Source organism: Salvelinus namaycush, chromosome 8 (assembly GCF_016432855.1).
Source record: "Salvelinus namaycush isolate Seneca chromosome 8, SaNama_1.0, whole genome shotgun sequence".
NCBI classification, from domain to species: Eukaryota; Metazoa; Chordata; class Actinopteri; order Salmoniformes; family Salmonidae; genus Salvelinus; species Salvelinus namaycush.
Genome location: NC_052314.1, coordinates 16,456,903 through 16,468,999, shown reverse-complemented (window position 1 = coordinate 16,468,999; position 12,097 = coordinate 16,456,903). Strand labels below are relative to the sequence as shown.

The window sequence follows — 12,097 nt, the reverse complement described above, 5'->3', positions numbered from 1 at the left end:
ATATTTCAATACTTATATAGGCTACTGTATCAATCATTCATTTTTAGTTCGTCATAACACCGCATACGAGTCATTCATGATTTGAAATGCAATCAAGCATTTGTTTTATAAATTACAAAGCAAAGCGACCATTGAATATTAAATAGGCCTAAACCGTTCCATTTCAGAAATTTCATTCACAAATGAATGACTGTTTTTAGTCTTTGCTGCAATAAAGGCTTTACATTTTTTAGTTTTTTTTTAAATTATTTGTAAATTTTTTACAACAGCCTCTCAGGTACGCTTCATTTTTATTTTATTTTTTTACATGTTACCAATCGCTCAAAAGTTGTATTGTAATCTAACAGCACCTGTTTGGCACACCTGATATGGATGCAGCACTTGCTCCTTTTTCTTGATCAGTATTTTCCACAAGTCAATTGTTTTCCACACATCTGACTTCCCCTTTACCTCCTGAGCAACCAGTAAACATTCCCCCGTTTCAGTTTTTCTCAAGTCCTATGCATTAATTTTGCTGTTATGTGTTCGGAGTTTGTTATAATCGATTTATTTATGTGATTATGATATGCTATAGGCCTAGGTCAGGCCCTATTGGTCATCTGCATACATCACGTAAAGAGAGCAAGGGTTGAAGGAATAGGGATTGTTTTACAGAAATCCCTAATTTGTTTAGGTAACAACTTTTCAGTCAAATGGCTGTAATTATGATGCAGCTTCAGCAACACGGACAGCACGATACACACTGATGTTCTGTGGTGGTCACTGCAGCAGGGAAGAGAGACAACGGTTGCTCGTCAGTGCGGTCGGACTAAATCTAGTCAATTTTATGTCTTAATTATTTAATCGAACAGTTCGCATAAAACATCATACAAGCTCAGTGCATATAGTTAATTTGATTAAAACACATAGGATGTCTATATATGGAAAAATACACGTTTGAACATTTCGACCAATCGATTGACTCTTGGTCGACCAAGATTATTTTTAGTCGGGACAACCCTAGTTTTAATTTAAAGCGGGTACAGCCTCTGTGCTCACAACGAACGCACCCTGGAAGTTGCACTGACTTTTCAAAGCATTCAAGTTTGTGCTCAGCAGACCTGAAATTTGCTTGGTGCTGGAATTCGAGGGAACATTGGTCCCAAAGCCAGCCCACTAAACTGCCAGAACAAACGCACTGTATTTTCGCTCTGGCCACCCTTAGTGCCCCCCCCCCCAATTCACATTGGGTCAATCATATTTCAGGCCGGTGCCACCCATCTCATAACACCCATGCTCATAAGGTAGAGTGCCTTTCACAACAGGTTGGGTTTGCTGGACCTTGGCAGACCGAGGGCCCTTCTGAGCTCTGTCCCACAACTGATAAATTAGTCACAGGACCCAAGCCTTCAAGACACTTAGAGCCGGGCCTTAGCCTGTGGTTACAGGTAAGTCCTAGCCGGCCCTGAAGCCCACTGCAAACAAGTCAGTCACTGCCAGTGGTGCAGGGTATTAATGGTGCATTTCTTGAGAATAGGCTTAGGAAATGCGTTCTTCCAGAATACTGCATCATGGCATTATTGTAATGCACTGATTGCTGTCGCTTGTCTCTAGGTGGCGAACCTAAATGGGAGAGACAACACCTTCACATTGAAGGACTCTTTGTTTAAGGACATTCAGAAGGACTGGCCAGGCTACACTGAGGGAGACCAGCAACTTCTGAAGAGGATCCTTGTTCGGTATGTGCTAGATGGTGCTATATTACTATACCGCATGCCATATTAAACCAATGCTTTTCTGTGTAGCTCCACGTGTCAATAACTGCCAGCGGCATAAACCAGCAATAATGGGATCATCCCCACATTGGGTTCTGGAGTTTTTCACCTCTGCTTTGTGTGGTTTAAACAAACTTCCATAGAATCCCAGGAGCTCCAAGTATGCTCAGGAATAGTAGATTCTAGTCTGAAACCAGGCACTGCTCTCTCTGTGTGGATCCCTGCTCTGAGTATTCCCTCTGCCCTGTTGACAGAACTAGCTGGCTTTTTTTTCTTTGGTGGGACCCAGTGGAAAAAGATGGTTTTTAACATCTGGGGCAGTAAGGAAATGTACATCCCAGCTAAATTTAGAACAGGCATTGCAGAGCGCTTAGCTGGGTTTACGGAGTTGACCCAAAGTTGTTGGACTCAATATAGCAGGGAATATTTCACACACTCAATTATTAAATGTTTCTGTGGAAGTCATCCCAAAGCAATATATTTCAATCATATATTTTTTGGGACTGGACTTTGAGCTTGGCTAGCTTATGAGCTGACCACCCTCCCTCCCCTAAAGTTTGAACACTAGCCGTAGTCACGCAAGAGTAGTGCAGCAAAATGATCGGAAGGCCTGTGATGCAACACTGTTCCAGCACATGCTGATCCATGTGTGAGGTGGCACTGGTCCAAGGTCCAGGCCTGGGCTTGCTTGTCTTCAGTTGGGACTTGACCAGAGCACAGCAGCCAGCCTTTCCCCTAGTCTGCTCTCCCCACCCCTCTAGCGCACTCTCGCTTTTTCTCTCTCCCTCTTTCTCCTCCCTACCACTCGCTCTCTGTCGGGGTGTGGTTTGGAGATTTCCCCAGTGTATCCCACTGCCCCCTACTGTCCACACTACCAACATACACAAATAACCTGTTTATGTACACATTACACACCCTTTCTATTTTTTTGTGCAACTGTAACTTAGCATCTCACCCAAGGCTTTGTCAATGATCTGGTTATGATGTCAAACTTGTGTTAAACCTGGTCAGTTTTATTTGTATCTGTCTGAGACTGAATTGAGGAAAATAACAGAATGTAGAGCAAGGCCACCATAATGCTGTCATGTGCCAATATGTCACAGGTCCATTGGAACAGGGAATAGAGTTAACCTTGGCGTTGGCGCTATGAATTAATACAACCACCTAGTACTAGTTTGATTGCAGACTTGTCAACTCAATGGGGCTCTACTTGTGAACATTAGAAAGGGTTTGTTTAAACTTTTTCTCCATCTCAATGCGCATTTAAAACCGTCAAAGTAGTTGCTCGTGAGCGCACACTATGTTATCTGTTCCCCACCGATAACCTGGCTGATTTAGCTCTGTGCTAACTGCATAGCTGGCTGTGATTTTATATATGATTAAAATTCCATATCATCCAATTAAACTCGATGTAGTTGGACATAATCCAACACTTGTTCCTGAAAGCGAACGGCACCTTCTGATAAAAAAAAAAAAAGAACTAGATCACATGCTTGACTGACTGGTCAAATAGCTCTGTGTAGTGCCTAGCTCCACGTAGTTGTCGCAGATTATGGAAAGGGTTTGAATCTCACATTTCCCCCCCCTTTTGAGATGTAGAATTACATTTATTGTGTTGCTGTGTTGAGAAGTGGAGCCAAAATCTTGTAAATGACTGTTACGAATACATTTAAATAGAATTCTCTTGTTGACATACAGGCTACTGGCACTGCTACCTAAATAATAATCGCTGCTATATTACATAGACATGTAGGCTACACTTCACATGTACAATATTTTATATGCCTAATTATAATACCATGAGCTATTTTGAATCGAGGACAGCAGTGAACAGTGTTTTCCGTAACAAAAATGTTTGTTGAATGTTATATTGTTTTTGTGCATCTCTGATCTGTTGATTACCTGGGTCATTTAATGTTTTCATGTGTATCTGTGAGTTATTGGCATTCAAGCAGGCAGAAATCCGTCCGGCATGATGTAGCACTGTGAAGTCTCTTTCGCTACATTGGAAGTTAATAAGAATACGACTTTAAGATCGCGAAAACGTCTATCATACATGTCAGATTTCAATACTATCTGATGTCATAACTCTCGAATGAGCCATTGATCATATTTGAGATATTCCTACCTCAGGAAATGTGTAATTTAACAGAGGGTCTTGCAAATTTTTCCTATTTGTCTGCCCCTTTAGTCCAGGGGGGTGCATCGCATGGTGCCAAATCCTAGATATATTATAGAAAGGAGATATGGATCCAATGAATGAAGGAAAGTAATAACGCCCCACCCAGCAGATTTGTCGACCAGTCGCGTTCACGTTGTCATTATGGAGACACCTATTTCCAACCTTTTTTCCATAAAACATTAACGCGCTAGAACTGATGCACATAAAGAAATCAGGCAACAAAGCACAGGAAAAATGACTTTAGGCGCTCTAGAGCGCATTGGATATATTTGCAAAATTCTGTTCATTCCAATGTCGACTTTTCTCATGGAAAACCATATAAAGCGAAGGGTTTTACACATGCTCAATTCTTGTGTCTCGGGGGCTGCCGAAGTGAAAATTTGAAATGGAAGTTATGGAACTCCCTCGCGTGGTTCTTTTTATGGGCAGAAGTCCTCAATGAAACTGACATTAAATGTGGAGAATGATACATTTGCCTCTGGCCATCAAGTAGCCTATTAATTTATAGGCCATTGTGGGTAACCATTTGATACAATAAATATGTTGAAATGACAATCTCTGAAGTCATTGCAAATCAATTTGTGCCACTTGTGTAGCCTACCTGTAGCTGGCAAACCAATTTAATAAATAGCCTAACTTCAATGTTATTATGCCATTATTAAGGGACATGTTTAGTTAATTAAATTGGAAGCTATCGAAGCTCTATCACAATTGCCGATCAGTTGTTAGAACGTAGTTAGATTGACGGTAACAGCGGTCAGATTGGGCTACAAGTTTTTTTGTTTTTTTTTGTTTTTTTTACAATTATAAACCTGGTTTGAGCCCTGAATGCTTATTGGGCTGAAAGCTGTTCATATATGCATAGTCACTTGAATGTATAGTTAATGTACACACTATCTCAATTGGGTCGACCAACCAGTGCTCCCGCACATTGGCTAACCGGGCTATCTGCATTGTGTCCCACCTGCCAACCTCTCTTTTACGCTACTGCTACTCTCTGTTCATCATATATGCATAGTCACTTTAACCATATCTACATGTACATACTACCTCAATCAGCCTGACTAACCGGTGTCTGTATGTAGCCTCCCTACTTTTATAGCCTTGCTACTGTATATAGCCAATCTTTTCACTGTTCTATTTCTTTACCTACTTATTGTTCACCTAATACCTTTTTTGCACTGTTGGTTAGTAAGTAAGCATTTCACCGTAAGGTCTACACCTGTTGTATTCAGCGCACGTGACAAACTTTGATTTGATTTTAGACCATATACCACGGGTATGACAAATATACTTTTTACTGTTCCAATTACATTGGCAACCAGTTTATAATAGCAATAAGGCACCCTGGGGATTTGGGGTAGATGGCCAATATACCACGGATAACAACTGTATCCATGCACTCCGTGATGCGTCATGCTTAAGAACAGCCCATAGCCGTGGTATATTGGCCATATTTTTATTTAACCTTTATTTATTTAGGCAAGTCAGTTGAGAACAAATTCTTATTTACAATGACAGCCTACCGGGGAACAGTGGCTTACCTGCCTTGTTCAGGGGCAGAACGACAGATTTTTACTTTGTCAGCTCAGGGATTCGATCCAGCAACCTTTTGGTTACTGGCCCAACACTCTAACCACTTGGCTGCCATACCCACTTGTGTCTTATTGCTTAATCATAACCGTCAATCGAGTTAAATTGACATCAATTGATGGGAAATGATCTGGCGAGTTTAATAAGGTCAAATTATTCTCTTGCAACATATTCAAATTACTTCATGTCATAGCTCACAAAATTAGTTTGTTTCACAATATAATAATTACTGCATTTCTTACGTCGTTACAAGTTTCTACAATATTCTTAATTGGCTTGATAATGAAAAAGGGTTTATTGTATTAATATGGCAACTCCTTTCTTGCTGTGGGGAAAAATGGGCTAGACTTCTAAATTGATAGTGCAGTTTGTTTAGGTGATTTTACAGCGAACTAGCTACTTTGCATGCTGATATTGTCTTTGAGATTATTGTGTGTAGCTTCATTTGCTGGCTGGCTACCTAGCTAGTCAGTCAGCACAGAGAATTGCATTGTGGATTTTTTTTTGTCGACTTGAGCTGCAACAGGTTTCCACAAAGATTTTCCATGTTGCTACCAACCTTATTATAACGCCAAAATGAAACATTTGTTCACCAAACATATTGTTTTTTAACCACTTTCTTTTTCAGTGTTGTCGGATTTTTCCTTTTAATGTGCACTCATTTTTGAGTCAAACTCTTTGGCAGTGTGTACCACCAGGATGCGATGGTACATGACAGCCAATTGAGAAGGCCATGGCTCTGACTTTTTTTTTAATGTGCAGTAAACGTAAATGTTGTATAGACCTTGATCTTTTCCCCACAAAAGCACATGGATGTGTGTGTGTGAAACGGATTAGCAAAAACTTGATTTTTGTCATAGGCCTATATGCGAAGACTTGCCTTTTGAATTTTGTCTAACGTTAGTAGCCTAAGTTTACACTTTTCTAATGTTCGCAAGTATGGCCCCAATGTGCCTCGACCTACTTCAGCAATAGATTTAACCCGAACTCTGGAAGTTTTTCCCCAAATAATGAAAGTCTGAATTTTGGGCTTTCTGCAATGTATTATTTATGTCTCACTGTGTGGTGACTCTGTTTCTGTGACTTGCTTTGTTTTAGGAAAATGAGTCAGGCCCAAAGTCAGACTCAGAACACGACCACCACCACAGTGGCTCCGCCACCTCCAGTTGAGGTCCCACTCCCAGTGAGCCCTCCCAAAGAGCTGTCCAGCAGCTCCCCGTTGCAGGTAAAGCCTCCTCTTCCTCCATTTCCTTCTCTTACATTTACATTTTAGTCATTTAGCAGAAGCTCTTATCCAGAGCGACTTACAGTAGTGAGTGCGTACATTTTCATACTTCCCCCCCCATACTGGTCCACCGTGGGAATCGAACCCACAACCCTGGCATTGCGCTCTACCAACTGAGCTACATGCGCCATGCTCCTCCACCCCTTTATTCTTTTCCACCTCCTCCCCACCGTCCTCACAGAACGTCCTCTCAGGAGGAGTTACCAAAGATTTTTATAACTAAACCAAGAGACCACAGCTTGTCGTTTCCAATGGGAGCAAATTAGTCATAGTGGGCAGAACAAGCAAGGAGCATTTATACATCCAGTGAAATATCTGTCTCATTGTTCTCTGTGGAGTTACTATAGATTTTATTATTAGCTCCTTCCCCTCTGGGTTTTCACCTCGGACACCTCATGTCCTTTCCCTTCCATTCCCTCCCTTACGCATTAGCAAATACACACTCCAGTCTCCCCCCTCCTTCGTACACACACAAACGTGCAATGGTGTTGAAAAGAGGGAGTTTTGGAACACTAGCTGTAAACAGAAACCCACAGCGGAGCAGTTGTCTGGTTTGGTGAGAGACGTTCGAGGAGTTCTGCCAAACTAAACAGGTTAAGGAGCCGTGCCGGTCCACAGGGCTTCAAACTGGGCCTAGTGTTATTTCAGAACCAAGGACTTCCTGCTCCACTGTGATTAGGTCAGCCACTTCTAAAGTTGTTAGTGTAGGCCGGTTCAAATGAAGTCGGGTAGTAATACAATACCATGCATTGTGTGGAAAGGGCACGGTCATCATACACTCAGTGTAGCCGAGTTCCCTTTCACTCTGACTACTCTGACCTTCTCCTCTGCTTCTCACCAGCACAGCACATTAACTTCATTTTTGTATATATTCTTTATCTTGATGTGTCATCAATAGAAACTATAGCTCATACTTTCTCAGAATCCTTAGAGGTGAAATGAGTCCACATTCCCTGTTTCATTTTGTGCATCAAACTCTGTTTCTGCCAGAAACGGCCGGCTGCGGATTTCATCGATCCACTGGCCAACAAAAAGCCCAGGATATCACACCTCGCCAACAAGGCAGCGGGACCAGTAAATGGCAAGCTGAGTTCCTCTAATGGGAAGGAGGTGAGCGGGGTCGTGGTCGCGGCAGTAGGAGACGGTGTGACATCCAGCTCCCAGCTCCCCCTGCTGGACATCCCCCGACCCTTCGACCCACTCTCTGATGTCAGCAACGATTCCAGCCACAATGGCCGGGACTGTGAGAGCCAGGAGGCAGCCATGGCCGAGAGACTGAGCCAGCCACCCGTCCTCTCTGGGCCTGCAGCACTGTCCGTTCCAAGCCTGGGCCACTCGTCCCCCAGACACATGGGCCGCGACAGGCCCCGAGGCAAGAGCTCCTCGCCTTCCCTGCACGGCAAGTCCAAGAAGAAGTCCAAAAAACACAAAGACAAGGAAAAGTCCAAGGAGAGAGAGAGAGAGAGGGAGAGGAAGGGAGTGGAGGAGCGTGTTCCTGAACCAAGAAAGGCCTGTGACATCACCTCCAGCCCTGACAACCTGAAGAGCAGCAGTATTCCACACAGGAGCACAGGTGAGTTGTCATAGTATAGAGATCTATAGTCATTGTTTGTAGTAATCACATTGGTACTCAGTTAAATCAGGTGACCGATTGGCAAAATTGGGGACCTCTACTGCTAAGCATGATTACAGCTCAGGAGTTTTAAATCGGGTAATTCAGACATTTTGCACAATGGAAAGACAACACATGCTCATCCTTATATTTCAAATATCTGATTTTGTCCCAATTTGAAATGAATTGATAAAATGTATGTATGAACACTATACCTAGATTACTGCAGTCTGCTTTCTTGTGAATGGAAGCCCTGACTGATGTAAGTGATAATAAATAGTGAGTCTTCATGTATCGGCTTCAATGGAGAAAGGTTATCTTACAAAGTCACCTTGTGCTTCCTTTCAGATCTCAATGGAATGTGCAACAACACCAGTGTTCCTTCGTCATCGACTGAGATGGCAGACTATTTATCGTAAGCACTTCCTTCTTCTTACAAAACCAAAATACATGTATAATGAAATGACTGTTTTCAGCAACAGATCCTGACGACATGGAAAGTGCGCAATTGAGGTATTTCATTGAATCACTCTTTCTTAGTTCTGCATTTCGCCCCCCACCCTCTGAACAGGAAGTATACCGTGATTGGCTCTTCCGAGCAGCGTCAGACCTACAAGAATGACTTTAATACTGAGTACAGTGAGTACCGTGGCCTCCACTCTCGGATAGAGGGCATCACTCGGCAGTTCACTGTGCTCGACACTGAGCTCAAGCAGCTCCAACAAGGCACAGACCAGTACAAGGTACACCCCCTGGAGCATTGTGACTACTGTTCTGCCTAAGCACTTCAGCTGCACTATGGTGCCGTCCGGAGTTATTTTTGTTTTCATGTTCGACTTCAGGATTAAAATTGGAATGAAATGTTCTGACAATCACCGATTGATCCATTTTATAAATCGTCATTTTGTATTTTCTTTTACAGACAATCCACAATCAGATACTCCAAGAGTATCGTAAAATAAAAAAGGTAAGCTTTGCATCTGGTTTTTCTTTTTTTCCGTAAAGCTGCTAAAGGAATTTCTCCACAAATACTGATTGTTTTTCTATCCTTCACAGACGAATCGAAACTATAGCCAAGAGAAGAATCGCTGTGAATATCTACACAACAAACTGGCACATATAAAGAAACTTATAGCAGAATATGATCATCAGCAACTTCATAACTGGCACTAGTTTGACATTTACTCTTTTCTCTCTGGAAATCAGACAGAAAGAAACTGGATTCTGCTTACTCTAAAAGTACTTACTAAAGATGCCATGAAGGGAGTATTCCCCTCATTGGGGCCAAAAGCACTAGTGAGGACAAAGCAGACCACATTATATTTTTTCTTTTTTTAAGACTGTGGCATGTTTGGCCAGATCGCTGTGTAGCTACATTGCATCCGGAAAAGCTTTGTGGTGGTGTTTCTCATACTCTCAGCCCACCTTAGTGCACACAGATTTCTCAGAGTAGAAATGGAAAATCCACATTCTTTGGATATCTCCAAACAGCCTTTCCTGGTTTGTAGACTGGGGGGGTGATGGTGACACAAAGGGAGTCAGCAGATCTTAAGCCAAATGCAAATAGTTTAAGAGAAAAAAATATGGATTGCGATATCATGTTTTCTGATTAACTATTTTACTATGTTTTCTTTTTTAATTTATTTTTTTCTTTTTGGACTTACATAGGGATAACAAGATCTGTTATAATTTTACACTCCTCAATCAGTACTACAAGACAGTGTCTTGTTTTTGTCTTCATCTTGAATGTCAGCCAGTATTTAATGCGAAAGCTGCCATCAAATTGTCCATCTGTTGCTGTTCATAATTTGTTTCCTTTTAAAGAGATACAACTATCCCCATCAATTAATAAAGACAATGCTATAAAAACTCGTCAGGCACAGGTGCCTCTGTTTTGCTTTTCTTACATCTTGTTCATATGTCTTAACCAGAAGGACTTAATGGAAGAGCAGGTGCATCCTCGGATGATAGGAGCTTAATGAATATAAAGGGGTAACACCAGCTGGTAAAGTATGTTTTAGAATTGGTCATGGTAAACTGTAATTATAGTTAGTGATGGTACTTGGCTATGCCGATCTGCTGTGGGGCAAGGTTGTTTTCAGCTTCCCTACGCAATTGTAAAGCCAGTTCACTGTCAGAAATTTGAAAAACCCACTCAGGCAAAATTGTATCACCTAATGGAAACAGGGAAGATGGAAAAATCAGCTTCTTCAACATAATGTATTCTTTAATCATAAATTGGAAGATATTAGTATACCCCATGCAGCAGCATTTACTATTGTAAATTTTCTCTGTTCAATGTAGTGGAATATATTGGTTATAATTTCCCTTTAATCAATACAAACAATTTGCTCTTAAACAAGTTTTCTTTTTTTTCCCCAATCCCGTGTTTGTTCATCAATATGATTGTCAAGGTGACTGTTAACCCAGGACCAGCCTCACATCTTCCAAGTGGAGTGGATGACTCAATTATCCTTGTGTATCTGCCAGGCTACAGTATTACAGCTCTTCAATGTGTCCCGAAAGCCCCTGAAATGATCAGAAAAGCTGTAATGTTTTGGAAACTGTTCTTCACTAAGCTCTCAATCCCTTCAGTCAAGTTTGGTCTAGTCAACTAATGCATTTCTGATATTGACCATTTTATGTGAATATGGAAAGTCCACTTTTGTTTTTGTTGCAAATATTAGTTACCGGTACTCTTACCTGGGTTTTGTCAAAATGTATATTTTCACTTTGTCCATCAGTGCATGCTTTCCGAATGTCTTACAATGACCAGTATTAGTATCTTTACTTGAAACCGCTTCCCAAGGACATGCAAAGCCCTGATTTTAAACTTCAATATGGAAACTATTTGACAATGTTCTGACAAGCATTAATACCAAAACAAGATGCTCTCCCAGGAATTGACCAAATGGCATAATCCATTTCAGAGTAATTGTTGGTTTGTTTTGAACATGTCATTTTAAACCAGTATTGCCCTATAACATGTCATCAAGCCTTTGGTTAAGATGTGAGTGGGGCTCTTATTCACTTCAAATGGGATCTACATGCCTCTGCTTAGATGTTTCCATGTAAGTTTACTGTATCATCACACATGAAATCCAAACACTACGCAACATGGCTGATGCTGAAAGATTAATTCGTCACAATGCTGATTACTGGGGCTGACAGATTGCCTCTGGGAAGAGAACATTGGGGTCTTGTGAATGTTTTGTGACCAGAATCCATTCTTGTCATCACCCAGTAATGTTGAGCTCTTTAAATAAGAAGCAACTTTTCGCTGGTCTCATACTCGAGTTGTTTTATAGAGACATTCTGATATGATTACTGTATACATTTCACTTGCGGTCAATCCATTTTGACTCCATTCTTTTCATCAATAAAGATGGTAAATACATTTGCTTGGATATGGAACTAGTTGTGTTTAAGTATGAACTGCCAGAACAGTACACCATGGTATGAATTGGATGTGCCAAGTGACCTGTTAAGTTTAAGTATAAGTTTTCATATGATTACAAATGCTGCTGTTTTGGCAAAGAGATGGCTTTGGAGAAGATTCGGGGATGTTGTCGCTTAAACCCAAAGCCTACTTTTTGAAACCATAAGGGTCTGGGACTGAAATTGATCTTTATTTCAATAAAATTATTTAAAATATTTATTTGGGGTCATTC

General features: G+C 41.2%; 1 protein-coding gene across 1 annotated transcript in view; it reads left to right on the top strand.

Annotated features, from left to right (window-relative positions):
• Window positions 1–11,833, top strand: part of LOC120052442 (RNA polymerase II elongation factor ELL-like) — a 47,390-nt gene extending 35,557 nt beyond the window's left edge. The window contains exons 6-12 of the mRNA XM_038999351.1: window positions 1,594–1,718; window positions 6,628–6,754; window positions 7,805–8,387; window positions 8,775–8,841; window positions 8,998–9,169; window positions 9,349–9,393; window positions 9,483–11,833. Coding sequence (XP_038855279.1) covers window positions 1,594–1,718; window positions 6,628–6,754; window positions 7,805–8,387; window positions 8,775–8,841; window positions 8,998–9,169; window positions 9,349–9,393; window positions 9,483–9,599 — 1,236 coding nt within the window. The 3' untranslated portion in view covers window positions 9,600–11,833. The remainder of the gene's footprint in view (window positions 1–1,593; window positions 1,719–6,627; window positions 6,755–7,804; window positions 8,388–8,774; window positions 8,842–8,997; window positions 9,170–9,348; window positions 9,394–9,482) is intronic.
• Window positions 11,834–12,097: the final 264 nt, after the last annotated feature.